The sequence below is a fragment of the Ailuropoda melanoleuca genome, chromosome 10 (genome assembly GCF_002007445.2).
Source record: "Ailuropoda melanoleuca isolate Jingjing chromosome 10, ASM200744v2, whole genome shotgun sequence".
Classification (NCBI taxonomy): domain Eukaryota; kingdom Metazoa; phylum Chordata; class Mammalia; order Carnivora; family Ursidae; genus Ailuropoda; species Ailuropoda melanoleuca.
This window is the reverse complement of record NC_048227.1, coordinates 57,487,376-57,510,413: the sequence shown is the minus strand read 5'-3', so window position 1 is coordinate 57,510,413 and position 23,038 is coordinate 57,487,376. Positions and strand designations below refer to the sequence as shown.

The following is a 23,038-nucleotide window of genomic DNA, read 5'->3' as shown; positions in this document are numbered from 1 at the left end:
TTTTTTTTTTTTTTTTTTTTTTTTTTTTTTTTTTTTTTTTTTTTTTTTTTTTTTTTTTTTTTTTTTTTTTTTTAAAATATATATATTTTTTTTTAAAAAAATATATTCTTTGAACTAGGGAGAATCTGATTTCCTATCTTATATTTAGACTAAAGCCTGTGCCATTAGTGACTTGAGATTACCTCAAAGAAGACTGGCATAACAGATTTTTCCTTACAGCCATTAGCCTGCGTATTTTTTATAATGAACAATGCAACAACAAATGCAAAATATTTACAGCATTAAGTCACATTCTCAAGGCGAATAGTTTGTATAACATGATAAAATTTTCATATGATAATATCGTATAAATATGCATCAGTCAAAATATGCACGTCTCTATTAATCATGAAAAGTTTGTACCACCTCTTTAGGATTTAATTAAGCAAAATGGTTAGGGCATTTTCTTTCCAATCTAATGTTCAAAGAGCTCTAGAACGTTATTCCATTTTACATCCCAGAAGGAGAAGTTCAGATTAATTACTCTGAGATGAAATCAAAACTGTATTTATTTATCATCGTGCAGAGAAGTATGAGATCAAGCATTTCTGGAATGCCTTGCTGAAGTTGTTTGAGAAACTGCCTTATCTGGTGACTCTCAAAAATAAGGATCGCCATTGGTCGGTGGCATTCTAGGGGCACTTGAATTGACTATGAACATGCATACTAGCTTACCTGACCAGAGCACAAAGAAAATCAGGAGGGCCTTAATGGACCCCAAGGGATTAAACTGTAGATTTACCACCCCTTTGTAACTTTCATGGGAGTCCAAGACTGAGGACCAAAATCTGAAAGTATTTGCTGGTGATGTTTCTCTCCTCCAACAGTTCCTGGAATGCACACATCCAGATAATCATTTCAAGATTTGAATTATATTTGAGACAAGTTTCAAGGCAGTCTGAAGTGACTCCTGGGTGTTCTCCACACCATGAAAGGAAAGTACAGCACGGGTAGCATTCTGTCAATCTATTTGTCAGAGTAGCTATATTTAAGAACACAGATAAAGTCATGGCCTGGAAGGCAGGCAAGAAACTAGGGTTAAAGTTCGCTTTCTTTGGTGCCTGGGTGGCACAGCGGTTAAGCTTCTGCCTTTGGCTCAGGGCATGATCCCAGCATTGTGGGATCGAGCCCCACATCAGGCTCCTCCGCTATGAGCCTGCTTCTTCTCCCCCTGCTTGTGTTCCCTCTCTCGCTGGCTGTCTCTATCTCTGTAAAATAAATAAATAAAGTCTTTTAAAAAAAAAAAAAGTTCGCTTTCTTTGCATCCCCTCTTGGAATAATTCAACTCCAAAAACTTTGAGGCAATCCAGTTCAAAAGCCTCTACAGAGTCCTATAGGAGCTTCTGTACAGTTCTTTGGGTTCTAGAAGTAAACATACAAGGAGACTGCGAGAAAATTTGGAACACTGAGCCAAAAGGAAAATAATCATAGCTAGCCATCATTCAGTATTTAATGGTGACAGGCACAGCGCAAAGTTCTTTAAATCCATCATTTCATCTTAATCACAACCACTGACCCCAGGCAAATAATAACTGATCCCCACTGTAACGATAGGGAAAGTGAGGTTTAGAAAGTAAGCAATTTGCTCCAAATCACAGAGCCAGTACACACCAAAGCCTAGACTCCAGAGCTCAAGCTCTTGACTACCACATCTTAGAGACCAGGGCCTTTCTCAAAGTGTGAGATTACATACCATCCATACAGACTTCCCTCTGCAAAAAGGACTAAAAGCTGTCACAAGATTCTGCTCCTTACATAGCACCCTGCTCTATGACACGCTAATAGACAAAGAAAATGAAATCAAAAGGTCAAAATGTCTTTGAGGAGATAGCTGAAGTATTATTCAATCAATATCTGTTGACTGATTTTCAAAAAAAGTTAAAGGCTCACAATGCAAGCCTTTATTTCTTTATGACTATGAGACTTGGATTTGCTGCGAACATTCTGTCTGAACTTTCACCAGCAAGTGCCACTTAAACATTAAACAAGGAGCCAGAGCCAATAATACCCGGATCTCAGGAAGCAGTCATTCTACCCACAGGCAAGCAATACTCTTTAGTAAGGAGGGGAATCACAGCAAGACATGGATAAGATTGATCTGCCATGTGGGTGAAGCAGGGAACTGCTTACATCTGTAATTCCAAAGATGCCACTAAGAATATCCTAGCTTCACAAATTATACCACAACTCCTCACTAAAATTAAATTCTACCATTAGAGAGTAATTGATTCGGCTATATATTTTTTATACCTCATTAAAACACAAATTCCCTAAAAGCAGTAAAATTCAGTATATATTTGTCAATTATGACTTACACTTTAAAATGAGTGGTTCTTTCTGAAGAACAAGTTTTCACAGAGAGTGCACAAGGGCTAAGGACAAGGTTCCAATGAGAGAGGTGGAGGACAGAAATGGGAGAGGCTATGGTACAAGAAGCCTCTGGTCACTGACAGTTTTGCTGAAGTCTAGCCCTGGGCACACAGGTAGAGCAAGCTGAGGGCAGCCAAGCAAAGAGTGGACAGGAAAAAAGACTGTCTGAGTATACTGTAGCAACTCTGTCTTCAGAGTGCCTTTTAGATACAAACATAAAACAGTGCCAGTTGAAGAAGGTGGGCGGAATAGCACACACCAGGGACCTCTGAAAAAGAAAAGCAACAGGCAGATACACTTATTACCATCTCAAGGGGGTAAATTTTTTTTTTTTTGAGTGAATGAGGTAACAGATATATCCTGCTTTGCAAACCTAAGTTGCTGTTATTTGAAAGACAATGTGGTGGAGTGCCAGGAAACAGAGACAGAGGACGTTGGTGAAAGTACTACTACTGCCCCTTCTAGTTGCACGTCACTCTGGTTGAGTGACATACAGTCACTCAAGGAACAGTAATGCCCACCCTAACCATAGCTGCGGTGAGGATGAAATAATAGAAAGCAACCACATCCTACATGTAAATGAGCCTGCTTTAGGATTACCGGCAATTAGAGCCGCAAAAAAAAGGGAGGAGTCAGCCATATGCACTCTGGAGAGGCCCAGACGACCAGGCTCCAGTTTTCTCAATCACATCCCCTCCCATGGAGGACATCTGCAGAACCACCATCTTTGAATACAAAGAACAACCCAGTTAATTGGTTAAATTTCACTAACTCAGACTATTTAAGAGTAAAGCCATTACATTTAATAAAAGCTTCACTTACAGTTATTCTTTTTAAAAATTACTTAACTTGAATTAATAGTTGACAAGGTGTTGCCAAATATATCACTGTATTGCCAGATATTCTGTAATTAATAGATGGGAATTCTTGGTAATTATTACATCAACTAGTTACACATGGGTGGATCTTCCTAAGTGCCTGAGAAGTTTGCTCTTTTAAAAAGTATCATAGTAACAACTGAAAATTTGTGCCACCTTGGTAACTGAACCATCAAAAATTGCCAAATAATAGAGTCTGAATTAATAAAATTTTATTGCACTTATTTCTCATTAAAAGGATAGGTATAATGAAATGATAGCAGTTCCAAACAACTATGATTCTTCATAGTACTGAAAATTACCTCTATCTTTTCTTTTGGAAATAAAGTCATTTGAACTGATTTCAAGAATTTATTTATTTTTTATGTTTTGGATGAGGTGATTTCAAGAATTTAAATTGTCCACGCCCCTCTAAAAAGAGTAGCACTTAACCCCAAAATAAAATCGAAATCTTGGGCACCTGGGTGGCTCAGTTGGTTAAGCGTCTGCCTTCAGCGCAGGTCATGATCCCAGGGTCCTGGGATTGAGTCCTGTGTTGGGCTCCCTGCTCAGGGGGGAGTCTGCTCCTCCCTCTCATTCTGCTTGCCACTCCCCCTGTTTGTGCTCTCTCTTGCTCATTCTCTCTCTCAAGTAAATCAATAAAATCTTTAAAATCAAATCAAATCGAAATCTCTCTACAACAACTAAAATTTGGTCCTAGTAAGTAAAAGGAATGAGCACATATTACATAAAATGACAGCAAAATTACAGAATTTAAATTAATTTTTAATATTCTAATGGAACTTTCCCAGCCAATTTTTAAGTTTGTATATATATGTGTGATACATATACATGTGCACATATGTGTGTGTATATATATGTAAAACACGTGACTCCAGAATGAACTAAACATCTGCATACAGGTCTCTGCCCTAGGCAACTGGTCAAGAATGCCCAGTTGAATAAGACATGGCCCTGCTCCCAAGAACAGAAAGAAAATGTTTGCCTCATTATATGACAGGCAGAATGTGATAAGAGAGGGTTCAAAAACCTGTTAGAGGCCCAGAAAGCACAGCTTTTGAGTGAAGTACTGAAGGATTTGGAGGGGGAGAAAGATTCGAGAAGAGGAGGGAGAGGACAAAAGGAAAGCAGGAGCTAGGGCATGGGGTTCAGGGGTGGCAAGGAGTTCTGAAGTTGCCCCATTAACCAAGACTGCAAGAAGAGAAAAGCAGGGGCCAATGGCGCCTGAACAAGGAATCCCTTGAAGGATGTTTGGCAAGGGGATGGAAGGGGCTCACCTTATTCCACAGATAATGGGGAGCTCCTGAATGTTTCTTAGTAGAAGATGACAGGATCAGAGATGTGTTAAACAATGTGACTCCAGCAGGGTGGAGCAGAATTCAGAAAGACTGGAATCTTGTTCTGCATCCAGAAGCCTCAGCAAGCAACAAGGGAGCAGGCTCCATGGCTCTTTTGCCTCTGTGTGTTCAGCGCCTAGCACATAGCAGAGCTTAAACTGTGTTGGCTAAATAAACAGACAGATGGGTGGATGGATGCAGAGGGAAGGAGATGAAGTTTGGAACCTCAGGAGCAATGGCAGAAATGAAAAGAAGACTTAACCAATTGCCTTCATCAGTTCACCTCCCTGTATTTCGTCAAAGACGACCAGGGAAAAGTCCAAAGGGTTCTTTGAGAATATTGACTGTGTAGTCAAAGTCAAACAGTGAATTTGCTTTACTTTCAGGGTCCCTTCCTCATTTATTTTCCCAACATTCAAACAAAGAAGAAAAATAAAACAAGAGCTCCCATAAAGTCTCAAGATAGTAATTCTCTCTTGAATACCATACTGAACTTGGATTCTTTAACAAAACACCACCAAGCACACGTGTCTACAGTTCCTCGGCATTAACTGGAATTTCTCCCCATAATTTCTTTGATTTGCCAGTGAAGGGACTCCTTCTAAGTCTCCTGGACAATCTCACCTCCGCGTCTCAGTACTCACTGTGGACAGTCTGTCTTTCCTACATATTCACCCTAAGAAAATGGAATAAGAAAGGAAGATGGTAGAACTTAAAGAGTCAGGAAAACCTCCATGCAACATCTCCCAAAGCACATTCCACAGACTACAAATCCCAGGAGATACTTAAATGGGTGCTATTTTTAAAAAGACTTCCATGGTCAAATATGTATGAAAACACTGGGCTAAACAAAGTTAAATAATAGACCCTTTACTGTAAGCCTTTTTGGTCCCACCAATGTATAACTAGGAATCCTAAAAGAAGGAGATAGAATATGCTATATTTCACCAATCTGACCACAGACAGAGAGTCCACAAGACTGGACTTCTAAGGAAGTCTCCCCGGGATGTGCTGCTCTACGGCCCTACATTAGCACGGAAGCATGAGCCCTGCCATGGGGGTCATTAATTATCAGGCAAATTTCTCTTTTGCCCAGAGTCAGGTCTTCCATGGCCAGGAGCTTCCATGGCAGAAAGACAAGGCCCGCAGCCATGTGGCCAGTGCTAGGTGTGCTGACCAACCCCTACTGGTCCTCAATAAACTCCACCAGACTGAACAAAGACATCCATGGTTCACAAAGTCCTGTGGTGTCTGCTCCATGCACCAATACAGAGAAGGCAACCCTTTTCCTTCAAAGTCCTACAGAAAAAAATAGCAGAAATGAATAATAAGGCAATGGAAGAACAATATTGCTCTTAATACACTGAATAATTCATGTTTACCAGGTGGTTGCCATGGACAAGGAGCTCAAGTAAAATCCTGTCCCCCATTCCTGAGCCCTGGATCTGATCCTATGACCAATCCAGATGTCCTGGAACAATGATACCACAATTATGGCTTTGCTCTCCACTGGACCTCTCTCCTACATGGCTGAAGCCCACTCCCTGAGCCCCAGCATCTAGCCAACAGATGCACATGTTTGGGGAGCAAAGTCAAAAAGTGTGCACCAGCAAATCTGCTGGAAAAGAAATTTCAAGCCCCTGCCCTGCATAGAGGGGACATCATCTCCAAAGAAATACAAATAGCAGCATTTTAGGACTAAAGGGTCAAGCTGCTTTATGCAGGAAGCCAGAGCAAGAAAAGCATTCCCACCACCTCCTATTTATCTGAAGGGCTCATTTCCCCTTCTGAAATCTGGCTGTCCCATTAATTACATTTAACGGGCCCCACGGTGGTTGACAAATCTCCCCAGAGAGGAAACTTTAATTGTAGACAAAGGATTCATTTATTTACTCGACTTTGTGCCAGGCACTATACTAGAAGCTGGAAATACACTGGGAAACAAAAAAGATAAGATCCCAGTCCTCAAGGAGCTTCCTATGGCTGTTCCCAGTATAAAATGTCAAGGTGCAATAGAAAAGGACCATGGAAAAGCCAGGCCTGCTCCCACGGCTCTATCACCACCCAGAGGTGACAGGAGGAAGGTATTCTTGGTGATGACAGAGAGGGATATAAACAGCCCCACTGGAGGGGAGCATAAGCAGACCCCATCATGACTGACTAGCCGGCCAAGTCCCACCTCTTGGCATTTGGGGCAGTCCAGGCAAGCAGCACATGGTGCCAAGAATGCCATTCTAGGGGAGGTGAATTAATGGGTTAGAGACTTGGGGTCAAAGGGACACCCGAGTGAAGTAGGTTGAAGAGTAGGTTGAAGTTCAAGTTCAATATGTTGAATAGTGGGAAGAACTTCACTCAAATAAATGTTAAAAGAAACAAGACGAACCTACTGGAACACTACCAACAATAATTTACTTTCCCCTTTGCCTTCCCATCCTGAACTATTCATTGAGATTTCTTGAATGAGAGCAACGAATGGTTGAGGGACTCTCTGAAGGGGTCCCATGATGATCCCCACATGGGAATGTTTTGGCATGAGACATCACATGCCAAAAGAGCCCAGCTATAGGAAAGGTGGAGAAGGGCCACACCAAACGGAAATCTTTCAGAGTCTTCTCTTCTCTCTACATACTCCCTTTGGTCCATATCAGCTATGTACACCTGTGACTCCAGTTACCATCCACAAGGTGAAGATTTCCAAAACAACATAGCTACCTCTCCTGAGATATTATTTCCAACTGCCTCCCAGCATCTAAACCCATCATGTCCAAAGCTGCATACGCCCCCTCCCCATAACCTGTCCCTTTCCTGTGTTTCCCCCCTCAGTTTCTGCCCCTACCATCCATGCAGCTACCTGCTAGCAGAAATCTGGCAACTTTCCTTCTTCTTCCCTCCTTCCCACCTCCCACGTTCTGATTATTCACCAGGTCCTCCTAAATATTTTTATAATACACCCACATTCATTCAATTCATGAATTCATTCATTCATTCATTCAATAAATATTTACCAAGTCTGCACTGTTCTAGGTGCCCATCTTTATGGAATTTACTGCTGTCCATTCCAGTGAAGCCACCAATACCTCTTGCCCATTCTACAGGAGGCCTTCTGTAGTTCATTCCCTGTCTAGTTCATTCCTGTCTAGTTCATTCCCTCCGCTCTGGATGTGAGAAAGTCCTCTAAAACACAAGTCTGATCACTGCTCTTACCTACTCAAAACCCTTCAGTGACATCCACTGCCCTCAAGAAGAAGCTGGAACTCCTCAGCATGACCTCAATGACCAGACCAGCCTCTCAGTTTGTCCACTCTCTGAGCGCTGGCTTATTTTACTTTCCTTGAGGTTCTCTCTCTACTCTGAGCCTTTCCATGTGCTGCTTCCTCACCCACAACCTCAAAATCCTTGACTGATTCAGTCCTACTGCCCCTTTATTATCTTTCCTTAAACTTCATTCTAGGGAGGCCTTTCTTGCCCCCAAACCTGGTCAGATCACACAACACTCTGGACTTGATCATCACCAGACTGGATTGAGATTTCTTTTTAATGTCTGTCTCCTCCAGCAGACTGAGAGCCAGTTAAGTCAGAGACCATGTCTGGTTTGCTAGAATGAAATGTCTGACTTTGGACCTCAGCATAAGGAGCAGAAAAAGTAGAATCCTTACCAGGTGCACCTTGGGTGGTTGGATGCCCAAGGTGGGGGTGGGGTGGGGTTAGGAGAGGAAGCCAAGGATACCATCTTCGGTAATCACTCAGAACAAAGTTGCTTTAGTGGGAAACACCAGTGAAAAGCCCCAGAACAGAATGTGATCGTTATTTCCACTAGCCTTGGCCAAGTCCATGAACTAAGTCTTCTCAATTTAACAGAAACTTTGAGAAGTCAGCATTGGGAATGTCCCTAGAATAACAAGAATTACCACCTTCACCATCACTTCTCTCTTAACCAAACTTTATTTATACCTTCAAATAATTAATAGCAAACAGTTCAGTCAGGCCTAGGCTAATCCCAGAAACACAGCCACCCTCTACGAGCAAGGGAAAATACAGCTGACATTTCCTCTTATTTCCTGTTAGCATCTTAGCTTCTTGTTGACCTAGGGACAGGGTTTTCTGGAATCCTAACTAGGTCATACCCCTAGTTCCAGGCTGTGTCAGGGATCAGGGGTATGTGACTTAGAATCCATGTTTAGATGGTGTCCCCAGTTCAGAAGTGAGTTCTGGCCCTGGCTCTGCCATTAATGCAACTCAGTGACCTTGAGAAGGTTGTTTAGCCTCTCCAGCCTCATTTCCTCATCTGTAAAAGAGAGAATTTAAATAGATCATCTCTGCGGTCCCTTCTAACTAAAATTCTAGCATTCTAAAACTGTCAAAATAACAAGATTTCATTTAAAGGAGTACAGCCAGAGGATATTCTTTTTCCTTTCCTTTTTTTTCTTGAAGTCCAGACTTAATTTCTTCCCTTTTTATCCTTCTGTATGGCCACCACTGTTGCCCCTTGCCATTGCCACAAGAGGCTTAGAAAATTCTTTGGCTGATAGGACAATTCTAGAAGTGGCCTTTCTGAGCTCTCTAATATGTGCACCACCATGAATCTGGTGCCCCCTTTTCACTCCTTTATTATATATTTATGCTTCACTTTAAAGGGACAAACATGAACATCCATAAAATTTTCCATTAATGCCTGATCTTTCACTGTGGAACTCCACATACATGACATTTATCATGAGTTTCCCAGAAAACAGACTCTGAGACAAAGATTTGAATGCTGGTGGTTTATTGGGCATGTGATTCCAGAAAGTAGGAATGAGGGGCATAAGAAAAGAACCTGGGGAGGAAGAAGAGCCAATACAATGATGTGTTGCTAAGGGAAAGTGGTATTCAATCATAAAAAAAATTCTTTGGAGCTTATGAAATACATTTCAAAGCTATTCACCCAGGGGATAAAAGAAGGAAGAGTTTATTAATCGACTCTCATGACCCACTGACCCATTGTGTCAATTCCTCTACACTTCCAAACCGTGTGTAAGTGCCAACAGGATTTACATGGTGCCCACACTGCCATATCAGAGAAGCCCCACAGCAAGAAGCTATAGATGTATGCCATAAGAGTGAGGCAAGGCCCTGTCAGAATGCATATGCCTAAGCTGTCAAAGGAGCACAGCACTCACTGGATTAAGAAGCGGGACCAAGAGGATACAGAGAGATGCACAAGAGGTGTCCCATACACACAGCTGTCATCACTGTAGAGCCTGGTTTCTCAACTACGGCACTACTGACGTTTTCAGCCAGATAATTCCTTGTGGGGCTGTCCCATGCATTGTAGGATTTTTAGCAGAATGGCTGGCCTTTACTCCCTGTATGCCAGTAACTTGCCCTCTCCCGGCTGTAGCAACCAAAATATCTCCAGATATTCCCAACTGCCCCCAGGAGGCAAAGCAACCACTGGCATAAAGTACTGAATATCTTCCTTTTGTCACTCACCCAGTAGCCCTTCATTTCTCTCTACTTACATCATATCAAAAGCTGCTCTCAAGTAGACCACTCTGGGAGATATTTATGTCATATACCTGTAACTTAACTTTCAGGTCTCACTGTGATATAGTTCACGTAAACAGATGATAATCCCTTAATAATAAAGAATGATGATATTTTAAATAGTTGATTTTGAATAGTCTATAAACAGACTAGATATTGGGGGAAAATGTTAAAATCATATTCTAGGGTTTAGTATCTAAATTAGGAAGAGTTAAAATTAAAAAACTTTTTTCAAAATCTAGGTCTCCAAGTCAAGGACTTAATATTTTTTGAGACAAGCATCTTATCTCTCTATAATGCACATGAGGGTAGGGTCCTTATCTAATGAGACTACTGTCCTTCTGAGAAGAAACATCGGAGAGTTGCTATATCTCTCTGCCACATGAGAACACAGAGAAGGTAACCGTCTATAACCCACAGAGAGTTTTTACCAGATACCAAGCCTAATGATGTTGATCTTGGACTTGCATTCTCCAGAATTGTGAGAAAATAAATTTTGGTTCTTTAAGCCACCCAGGCTATGGTATTTGGTTACGGTAACCCAAGCTGATGAATATATTTGTCCTAAATCCAGAATCTGTTTATATTTGTTTCTGAACTCCACTGCAACGATTTATACACATATCCTTTTATCATTATTTGTCTTTTTTTAATACAACAAAAATCATTTATTATTGCTCATGGGTTCTGTGAGTTAGATATTTGGGAGAAGTTTCGAGCAATTCTGGTTCAGAGTTGCTCATGCGGTTACAGCCAAATGTCTCTTGGGGCTACAGTCATCTGAAAGCTTGAGTGGGGCTGGGGGACCCACTTCTAAGAGGGCTCAACCTCAAGGTGGGCAAGTTGGTGCTGGCTGCTGATGGGAGGCCCCATTCCTGTCCACCTGAGCCCCTTCACAGGGCTGCTTGAGTTTCCTCGTGCTCCCTCAAAAATGAACAATCTGAAAGAACTAGGCAAAAACTGCAATAACCTTTTATGACAGCCTCAGAAGTCAGTTATACAAACCAGCCTTGATTCAATGTAGAAAGAAACTACCAGGAGACCAGGATCATTAGGCCCATTTTGGAAGCTGGCTTCCATAATTTCACTTATCTGAAGCCCAAAAATAGGCAATAATAAACTATATTGCCAGTGGGGAACATCCACAGGTGGTAAAACTATAGAAGAAAATAAGGCAATGATTACCATAAAAGTGGCTACCTCTTGAATGGAAGTTGTGAGTGGACAAAGGATCATTATTTGTGAAAAAATACATGTATATTTTATGCACCTTTCCAAAAGGCAATATGTTTCATAATTGCAAGAAGAGGTTCTATAAAGAAAATTAAGCCAAAAGAGAATTGACATGAGAAACACTAAGTGTTATTTTCTCTCTTATGCCTCAAACGTAAATTAGGCTTATTTAAAGTATGTTCAAAAGAAGAATAACAGCAATACAATGAACACTAATAACATAAAATTATTTAATTATTAGTTAATTATTCTAGTCTTACAATGACTGTTGAGATCTGGTAGTATAAGTGTTCCCTTTTTTTTTTTTTCTTCAAGATTGTCCTGGCTATTCTTGCCCCTTTCCAACTCCATGTAAATTTAAGATGCGGCTTTCCAATTTCCACAAAATTTTATGCTGGGATTTTTATCAGAATAGCATATATAAATCAATTTAGGAAGAATCTGCCTTTTTAGATTATTTAGTCATCAATCCTAAACATGGTGTTTCCCTCCATTGCTTTAGGGCTTCTTTTATTTCTCTCAGCAATATTTATAGTTCCTTATATAACAATCTTGCATATATTTTGTTAGATTTTCTTTTCCCCTAGGTATTTGATGGCTTAATGTTATTTTAAATTTTGTTTTTTTAATATATTTGTGGCTGGTATATAGAAATACAATGGATTTGGGGATATTACCTATGTTTAGAGACCTTGATAAATGTACTCATTAATTATAATAATTTACCTGTACATTGATGGAGAAGGGGTGGTTATAAACAAAATGCCATTTCTACACTTCAAATCTTATATTTTTTGTTTCTTTTTCTTGCCTTATTACATTATCATGAATTCTAGAACAAAATTAAATAGAAGTGGTTATAGTGTTCATCTTTATCTCATTCTTATCTCAAAGAAAGCTTTCAATATTTCAAATTAAGTATGATATTTGCTGTAGGGGTTTTTTTGTGGATAGTTTTTGTCATATTATGGAAGCTCTGTTCTGTTCCAACTTTGCCAAGAGTTTTTATTATTGTGTTAAATTTTATCAAATTATGTTTCTGCATCTATTGAGAATACTGTATGATGTTTTATTTTATTCTGTTAATGTGGTTAAACATATTGATTGATTTCTTAAACTTAAATCAACCTTACATTCCTAGAAAAAAATCCAAATTAGTCATGATGTATTATCCTTTTGTAAACATCGCTGGATTTTGCTTGCTATGATTTTTTTGAGGGTTTTTGAATAAGTGTTCATGATGAACATAAGTTTTCCATTTTAATGTAATTCAATTACGTTAAATTATCATTTTCCTTACTTCTAATGCCCTTGTCATATCGTGGGATCAAAGTCATGCTGGGATCATAAAATGAGTGAAAGTGTTTGTTTCTTCCTTTCTTTCTTTTTTTTTTTTTTCCTATTCTCTAGGAGAGTTTCTCTATGTTTGGTTTTATTTTTTTCCTTAAATTTTTGGTAAAATCTACCACTGAAGCTATCTGCATCTAGCATATTCTTTGTAGAAAGTATCTATTTAATTTCTTTTTTTTTTTTTTTAAGATTTCACTTATTTAGAGAGAGAGAGCACATGAGCAGGGGGAGGAGTAGAGGGAGAGGGAGACAGAGAATCTCAAGCAGACTCCACACTGAGTGTGGAGCCCAATACAGGGCTTGATCTTATGATGCTGTGATCATGACCTGAGCCAAAATCAAGAGTCAGACCCTTAACTGACTGAGCCACTCACACACCTGTTTAATTTCTTTATAGATGTAGGACTACTCAAGTTTTCTCTTCCTTCTTATGTCTGTTTTGATAAGTTAAATTGGACATAACATGACTTCTCTTTTGCAGAAATTCTGGGATTTACTTCCAGTAATCATTACTTACATGTAACATCAAAATTATTAGGTCTAATGACATATGTGTGATATAGACTTTTCATTTACTCACATTTCACATTTTTTTTCTAGCAGTTTTTCTAAAACTTAAATATTTTATTTCAAGTCACTCTTCCAGAGTAAAAAATTAACAATCACTAACAGTTGTCTAAGTGGCATAAATTTTCTATCAGACTTTGGCTGCCATAATTACACGTATAGGTGAGTTTTCTTTAAATATGTTCAATCAACTAACAAATACATATTATGGCATATTAAAATGGACTCAAATCACAAAATCAGGTGGTAAATTCACTATACAAGTAACAAAAATCAAGATTTTATAAATGTAGAGTAATTACAGATTACCTAAGCTAACTACATCATTACTAAGACAAGGAAACTGAGGCACAAAGAAGCAAAGTAACTTATTTTATTTACACAGCCAGTAAATAGCAGAGCTGGCATTAACAACCCGGGTCTCCTGATTCTTGCTCTGGTCGTCTTTCTACCATATCATGCTACCATTCAAGCCACACATTTGAGAGGTGCCTTGGTGGCTTGGTCGGTTAAGCGTCTAACTCTTGATTTTGGCTCAGCTCATGATCTCAGGGTCACAAGATTGAGCCATGTGTCAGGCTCTGTGCTCAAAAGGGAGTCTGCTTGAGATTCTTTCTCTCCCTCTCCTTCTGTCCCTCACCCCCCACTCTCTCTCTTTCTTTCTCTCTCTCTAAAATAAATAAATCTTTAAACACACACACGCATTTTATTTGGCATTACGAATGCTTGAATATACACGATGGAATATTACTCAGCCATAAAAAAGAAAGAAATCTTGCCATTCATGACAACGTGAGGGTATCATGCTAAGTGAAATAAATCAGACAGAGAAAGATAAATACCAAATGATTTCACTTGTATGTGGAATCTAAAAAAATGAACAAACAACAGCAGAAGAAACAGACTCATAAATACAGAGAACAAACTAGTGGTTGCCTGAGGGGAGGGGAGTAGGGATGGGCAAAATAGGTAAGGGGATTAACAGCTACAAACTTCCAGTTATAAAATAAGTCAGTGTGGGGATGAGAAGTACAACACTGGGAATATAGTCAATAATATTGTAATAATTTTGTACGGTGATAGATGGTTATTACCAAAAAAATGATTGAACATACTGAAATTTGATTTCCACACTTTTCAAGAACTCTCAATTTTATAAAGAAAGATAAAACCGGGCCCATATCATAGTAGGTAACATTTTTAGACTTCATTTTGTGTCTTTTGTTAATCACCTTGAATTCCAAATGGCTATCATCTGGCCTATATTGTTTTAGATGCCATTTCTCTTCAACCGTGTAAATATGACAGTTCCTCATTAGCTCCCTATAGACCTTCTGCTACTTCATTTTACCCTTCTACTGCCACCGTGCATCCTCCAAATGCTGCTAAAATTCCTTCCAAAGTCAAAGTGGAATGATGTTTTGATTATACCAAGTACACTGTAAGTTCCTGGTGGTTAGGGATGATGACATATACATTTGCATTATCTAGCATAATGTGAAGCACATTCAGTAAACACATAATTGACTGACATAGGTTTTTGGATAATCCAGTGGCTACAAATATGGGTTAAGGAGACATCATGCCTAAGTTCAAATGTCAGTTCTGCCACTTATTACCTGTATGACCTCAGGCAAGTTGCTCTGGGTCTCAGTTTCCTCATCTGTAAAACAAGGTTAATAATAGCATCCACACAGAGTTGTTCTGAAAATTAAATGAGATAATAATCTATTAGCACAATGTCTGGCCCATAATAAGTGCTCAAAAAATATTAGCTAGGATGAGATTATATCATTACTATTATTAACTATTCCTATTCCTGCCATTCACCATAATTCCTCCTGTCCTTTTCCTAAGCGAATTGGAAAACTCTCCAGATCTGAGGGTTCAATGAACATCTTTTTTTTTTTTGAGAAATGTATCTGCTACATAAATAGTAAATCATCCAAATCCCATTAACTTTAGGTAATTTTATTTAATAATCATATTTTAAAAGTTGGACAAATAAATAAATGGCAGAGCAATTTTGATTAAATCCTGTTTTCTCAATGGCTATTTGGAATACATCATTCATATGCAAGCCCCAAGAATATTGAATAACAGATAAAATAAATAATGATCATAATGCAAACCACATTCTGATTCCCACTTCCCTGCAAGTACAACTCCATGTAAGAATTATAAGAGCCAAAAAGTAACATGCTTATTAACTGTGGGTTGCTCAGCTATATACATAGGGCTTAGCAGATCACGTGATTGTTTCCATATTCTCAGTTAAGCTAATGGTTCCTTAGAGCCCAGTTCTTATAACCCCTGAAGAATTCTAAGATTTGCCTGAAAAAATATATCATATTTCCATGATTATGACTGAACACAAATTTGGAAAGCTCACTGAAAGCAAAGCATCCTGGAAGACAGGAAATGGTCATTGTTTTCAAAGAAAGTCAAGACGCTCCTGCACACAGGGAATCAAGTTCTTAAGAGCTTGATCTCATTTCCCTCCACATAAACCTGTACCTGCTGTGGGGACAGACTCCACCTTCCATTTCTCATGTGGGTAGCAGGGAAGAAGAATAAGACCACTTACCGTTTGAGGTAAAACAAAACAAAACAAACAACATTTTATTCAAAACTGCCATATAAATGCATCCAGAGAAATATATTCCCTCCCTTTTGTATATTTAATTTCATTTTAAAGTATTCAGGGACTTAGCGGGATTCTGGGCTTGTAACAGGTAAGTTGTAAGCCTCTGGGAAAGCCTGTCAAAAAGAATATATATCTCTTGCTGATATACATTCTGCCACTTCAGACTATGCTTATGCCGTGATTTTTTAAATAGCAGAGAAGAAGGCTTTCATATTCATTCAAACTAAAAGGATAAAGGGATGTCTGCATAAAAGAAAAAGGTAGTCAGTACCTCCTATTATTTTCTTATTCTTTTAACAGTTTTGTTGCTGTTGTTGTTGTTGTTGTTGTTTTTAGTGGTGGCTCTATATGCCAAAGCCTTATTCTGTCCACTTCCTAGTCTACAGAAAAGTCTGTTAGTCTTATTTAAGGACCATGGTGATTCCCTTCACTGCTAGGAGAAAAAAAAAAAAAAATCAGGACTATTATCCTGTGTTTATAACAAGTCTATTACCATAGTAACGACTGTGATGTCACAAACCCTACACCGAGGGCCAAATTCTGTCTCTGATGGGGGAAGGGCAGCTTAGCCTTGGAAATCAGACAAAACTGTACACAAACATGTGTGGCCAAAGCAGCGACAACACTTGTGGTAATCACCAAAGCACAGGGAGCTCCTCTTCTCTGAAGAGAAAGGGGGGCAGGAACAGAAAAGCAATTCCCCCAGCCCAGAAATAAGCTACACCCACACTTCTGTATGCAGCTGTGCAAAAGGAGAGTAGAAATCCAAGCAAGTGTGGTGTTACCATGTTCCCAATCACAAGTATTCCACTGGGCCCACTGGCTGCCAAACATGGATGGGATCCAGTGCTGAGCCCGCCCAAGCACATGAAACACACTCTGGAAGCAGTATCCAACCAGATGGAACCCTCTGGTACCTCGGAGGAGAAGCAACTTGCCTCATGATGGCAAGCACTTTAAAACCAAGCTGGGGTTTTGCTCCTACTAGGTCATCCCAGTTCACAGAACCACAGATTCTCAGGTTCAGAGAACTCATCAAGTCTCCCAAAAGATGTGGACTTTAAAAAATAACTGTTTACAGGAACACGTCGTATCCCCTGTCACTGGGGAATCTGAAGGAGCAGACTAATAAGCTCTCTTACTCGGATGCAGTCTAAGGAAGTTTTGTACAAATATGCTGAAAAAGCAACTTTATATTAAAAAGCATTATGAATCAGGAGTCAGAAGACATTGGTACTAGTCTGACTCAAGTACTTAGAAGTCACCTGACCTTGAGAAAGCCATTTGACCTATCTGACCTTCAGTTTTTTTATTTAACCATATCTAGAACGCTATTTCCCAGGGTCGCTGTGAAGATCAAATTAAATCAAATAATGAATATGAATGCACTTCATGAACTATAAAGGATTTAATACAAACATAAGGTATTATTATTGCTGGCATTGTCACATGGCCAGTTCATTGTAGAACAGGAATAACTTAAATGCTAACAGTTATTTTCTATCCAGGAATCCAAAACATACGTATGATCCTTGTCTTTCCCACCCCAAGAGGTGGATAGTTGCATGATACAATCAGTCCCAAATTATTCAGGGGCTGATTATCGACAGGCCTTTTCCTTCTAGCCATTGTACCATTTATTAATTTCCCTCAGGAATGCCAGGTTAACCTACATACAGCTCTAAAATTGACAGGGAATGTGCCTCAACTCAGTTATAACAACTTTGGTAAAAGTTTTAACAAAAGTAGGAGTTAAAATGACTAATTAGATTAAAGTTTTTGGGTAATCTGCGGGCCTTATTTAGCCATGGATAGTTATTCACATCACTGTCAGTAAAGCTATAGTTAAACTCTGATAGGTTGGGACTAATCCAGCCAAGATACTAGCATTTTCTCAGTGAAAAAAAGAGTGGCCCGTACTGTCTTATGTATGTGCAATAGGAATTTGAACATCAACCGTACAAATATTATTGGAGCACCTACTATGTGCCAAAACTCACTACATACCCTGAAAACTCCACTATCTTCCTTTCTGTCTTGCTGTCCCTTATGATATTATACACAGCACCTTGGCAAAGCTCACAGCCTGACTCTCAGAAACTCTACTCAACTTCCTATTATCATGAAACTTTTGCCGATCTTACCCTAGTGCAAAAATCAGCAACCTATGGTCCTGGGGCCAAACCCTCCCTGCTGCCTTTTTTGTAAATTAAGTTTTATTAGAAGACAGCCACACCCATTTGTTTATGTATTATCTACAACAGCAGAGTTCAGTAGTTCTGATAGAGACAGCACAGTCCAGAGCCTAAAACACTATCTGGCCCTTTCTAGCAAAAGTCTGCAGACCCCTGCACTAGATAACATGATTAAATCAAAATTCATCTCTCCGTAAGTGTTTCTGTTTAGAGATTAATGGAGAAAACTCCTTGAAAGCAGAGATCCTGTCTGTATCTTTATCTTGTCATATAGAACCTTGGAGAAGCACAGAATCAGGGTTTAAAGCAGATACAGAAAATTAAACACGTCCTTCCCTACATTTTGTTTTCAACAGATGAGTGCTTTGGAGTTGCATGAAGACAGCATAAAACCACTGGTGTTCAGTTACTCTGGCTTCTAATTCCTCCGAGTTCCTATGTCTACGACTTCCAAGGCTCAATTTTTGGCCTGTATCCCTTTGCATATTTATTTCCTGATCTGATGTGGAATTAGAGTTAAATGGGAGCTGTGTGCTTGAATTCCACGTGGCTGGCTCAGCAGGAAACTCCAGGGCAGGTTTTTTGGCACGCCAAACTCATGTTAGCCTCAGCTATGCTAATTTCTAAAGCTGTTTGCTTTGCTCAAATAAATCTTAGAGGGGAATTTGCATTTGGATGCACACCTTTTTATGCACAAATTACGTGCATGATAATTCTAGGGCAGACTAAGGACTGAAAAAAAAAAGGCATGGTGTTTACTGAATGGCTTCAATGTGGCAGGCACTACGCTAGGTGCTTTACGTGTATTTTCTCATCTCATAGCCATGACAACCCTGTGAGACAAAACTGTGATCCCCATTTTACAGATGGAGAAACTGAGGAGAAGAGAGCTTATATAACACATCCATGTTCACAGAGCGGGTAAGTGACAAAGTCTAGATTTGAGCCCAATCTGTCTAAATCTGCCTAAATCTGGAGCCAGTGTTCTTTCCACTTAGACATACAGCCTTACTGATCCCATTTATCGTCACCACTCACCCAAGCCACTGGACACACATTGGGCTATGAACCCTACATTTACAAAATTAGTCACCCTGCCCCTTCCCAGTGGCCTATGCAGAGTATATCTTTGGTCCTTGGGAGATACATCTGGGTCCCTCTGCATCAGAAAACAGTCAACCAAAGGAGAATAGGGGCATTAAAAAGACAAACTTTATGTGATACACAAAATATATTAGTAATTAGCAGACAAACAAAATTTCAAGTGATTTTGACAGGTAAATGGATTTTAACACTGTATCTGAGGACCTCAGCATGAAAGGACAATTTTACTACTACAATGTAGTGGGCTAAGCAAGAGAACATACCCATACTATGAAGAAAAATGTTAGTAACACTTGGGATATGGTATAAATATATTTATAACATAAGCCCAGGAATTTATATCTACAAATATCTTCACCATTTATGGAAACATAACCACACACCTATCTCCCCCCACCCAAAAAAATACAAACATTCCCTTCAGTAAGTTATCGTAAGTACTGCCATCAAAACTCACTATTTATCATTGTTCAACTGAATATACAGAAAAATAACCAGTGTAGCAATTAAGCATTCTAGCATAATTCCAACATTTCACAGCAAGCCAGATACAATATCATTGAACTTCTTTCTCTGTCTGACACACAGCTGTACCCTAGCATGCGCTATCACACAAAGCTCAGCCCATTGCCCTCCAGCTTCATACGCTGCCATCTGATTTTCTGGAAATATTAAAGAACTGATTACATTTGCATGCAAGTGAAATTCAGACATCCATTTTTCTTTAAAGCTCTCAAAGAGAGTTTTTCAGGAATTAGAAAGAACTCTGTGGGAGCGCCTGGGTGGCACAGCGGTTAAGCGTCTGCCTTCGGCTCAGGGCGTGATCCCGGCATTATGGGATCGAGCCCCACATCAGGCTCCTCCGCTGTGAGCCTGCTTCTTCCTCTCCCACTCCCCCTGCTCGTGTTCCCTCTCTCGCTGGCTGTCTCTATCTCTGTCAAATAAATAAATAAAATCTTTAAAAAAAAAAAAAAGATTTATAAAAAGAAAGAACTCTGTGGAGGGGATGGACAATCTAGGTTGTTTCTAAGAAGGACATCCCGCTCAGGAGACCTGGCCCTCACAACACCACCACACCGTTCAGTCAGTCGGTATATAAAATTATTTCATTGTTTTTTATTTTTAACAAATGATTCCAGAGAAGGAAATTACTTTTTTGTAGCCAGTGGTAGGAAAAATTCATTCAGTTGAAAGTAGATTGGGGACTTTGCCTAAGTTTGCCTAACAGAGTAATGCTACTTTAAATAACACATGCATTGATATCTCTTGTCTATGAAGTTCCTAGACAGTCTTTTCCAATGTTACCTTGGGCATTTAATAATTATTTATAAGATAATTACAACTTTCTATGAACCATTCTCATCAGAAACCCCAGTAATGACTTACCTGCTGGTGGCTTTATGAAAGGCGGAGGAATTAAAGGTACAATAATGGGCACATTGCCATGATCCTTGGACCCTGCAGGTGAATCACTGAGTCCATTTCCTGTGGCAAGCCCTGAATAGCCTGTGCTTATATTGTATGGTGAAATAACACTGTCCTCGGGTAATTTTGGTTTTGGCAAAGAATTTTCTGTAAAAGAAAAAAATCACATTCAATATTACAAAAGGACTTGTTTTCCTTTTGACCATGTTTTCTCAAGTAAAAGGGCTATGCAACAAAACAAATTTTTCCTTGCAGATTTTTACCGGAACTCCACAGACCATCCTGGACCTTTTCAGCCTTGTTACCATAAATTTCCAGGTGGCTCCTTTACAATTTGCTCCACTATGATAGCTAATATCTCAATTGTATCATGGTGATGACTTTTAGCACTGTGAAAGCCCATAGAAACCTGAAAGGCAATTAACCTTTTCAGTGTACAAAGTGATATATAGCAGGCATCACCCTCTGGCTACCAGGGGGGTAGGCTAAAACCATGCTCCTCCAGTCCTATCACTAGGGCCCACTGAATTAAAAATTTTGGTCATAATATAATCAAAAGAACCAATGAGAAAGAAGCAGATTATTAGAAAGAAAACTTGCTTCAGAGGGTAAACTCTTTAAATCAACCAATTAATATCTATTAAATATTAACAAAAATGAAAATAAAGAAAACTTACAATGATTTGAACTTTGTGAATTTTATCCTTGCATGTGAATCATATAAAAAAAAATTCAACCATGGAAAACAACATTTTCCCTCTAGAAGCATATCCTGGCACTCTCTCCATGTTCCCCAGAGGCAAAGATTATTACCTAGACCAAGTATTATACGAGCTATTAGTTTATAGAATATAAACTCATGACTTGCATTTTTCATTTACAATGATGATACTATCTCTGTAAGATGATGTGTACAATTTCATAGCGGGCTTAACATGAAATTTGTCACATACATTCAATTCCACATGCCTGCAGGACAGCTCATTTACATTTTGTTGCTTGGCGTATAAGAAGGAAAAGCGCTATCTTAGAGACTGGAAATAAAATGCATGAGCAGGTAGTTTATGCCAACAGATTTTTAATGCAGTGCAAATACTGATCAAATTGCCAATGATGATGCACAATGAATCTCACCCATATTTTATTGAAGTTCACCAAATGGATTGCTTCTTCGCATACTCCCTTTCTTTGACAAACTCCCACTCCAAATTTAGGTTCATAAATTCAGTATACATATCAACACCCACCAATGGTTCTAGGCTTCCCCCATGAGATATCTGACACTGCTATCGCCGATAGAATCAGTGTTAATCCAACTTGGCCAAGTGTCTAATTTCCACTCTTTAGCTGGGCTTTGATGAAAATTCTTATAAAATAATGTGGGATCCAATCATGCACTACTCTCTTACTCCTCCTACCCTATCCAAGGCTGGGGTCAGGAGTAACTTCAAACAAAACAGAAATAGGGCTTTCCTTTAGAATTCCCACCAAAAAAGGAGGACGAGGGGATTACCAAACTAACCACAATTTTCTCTTACAGTCTAAAAATCCAAACCCAGTATTTCACTTAATAGAAAGCTCCAGTCCACAACAACAAATATATCAAAGACTCAGGAAATTAGGAGGAGAACCTAGCAAACATTGTCCCTTTCTATAAATCTGTAGGCAGGACCATAACCCTTAAGGTCCCTAGCCCTCGCTAGCTAGCTCTCGCATTGCTGGAAGGAGATTAAGCTGTGTCTATTTTTGTTTTATGTTGTGCTCTTACATTCTGTGGAATTCTGCTTATGGGAAAGCACCACTGGGGATGTACATTTAAATCAACCATTGGCATAATCAACAAAATGAGTCCCAAAGCAACTCAATTCTGGCAGGTTGAGATAGTTAATCCTTCTTTGCATGAACAAAGGGACATTAAATGTCATTACCTTTGAGAACAGAAATGTGCTGCCGGCTCTCTCCATCTGTAGGGTAGCTCCTGAATTCAATATCTTCACCATCTTTCAATTCAACCTTATCATAGCCATACCAGCCAAGGAGTTCATTCATAGTGTTTTCTGCAAAGTTCTGAAAGAAAAGCATTGGCTTCTTTTTTATATAATCAATAACTATTTGAAAAGAATGCATAAATCGAATTCTGTTTGCACTACCCATTTACGGCCAGACCAGCCCCACCTCCTCTAGAGTCATGTTCATTTTTCAAATCACGTTCAAAAACTGTAATGCATTTAAATCTCAGGATGACGCATCCAATTATGACAGGCCTTCAGACATTTGCAACTTAAAGATAATAAGAAGAAAAGGTATTTGTCAGTTTTGCTTACAAACAGGAAGTCATATTCTAGAATATTCTGCAAAGTCTATATC

The 23,038-nt window shown here is 39.2% G+C and overlaps 1 protein-coding gene across 1 annotated transcript in view; it reads right to left on the bottom strand.

Annotated features, from left to right (window-relative positions):
• The window catches only part of SOBP (sine oculis binding protein homolog), a 161,525-nt gene that overhangs the window by 125,005 nt on the left and 13,482 nt on the right, over positions 1–23,038 (bottom strand). Inside the window, exons 2-3 of the mRNA XM_034670766.1 lie at positions 22,600–22,738; positions 20,633–20,818 (exon numbers count right to left, since the gene is read on the bottom strand). Of these exons, the coding sequence (XP_034526657.1) occupies positions 20,633–20,818; positions 22,600–22,738 (325 nt within the window). The remainder of the gene's footprint in view (positions 1–20,632; positions 20,819–22,599; positions 22,739–23,038) is intronic.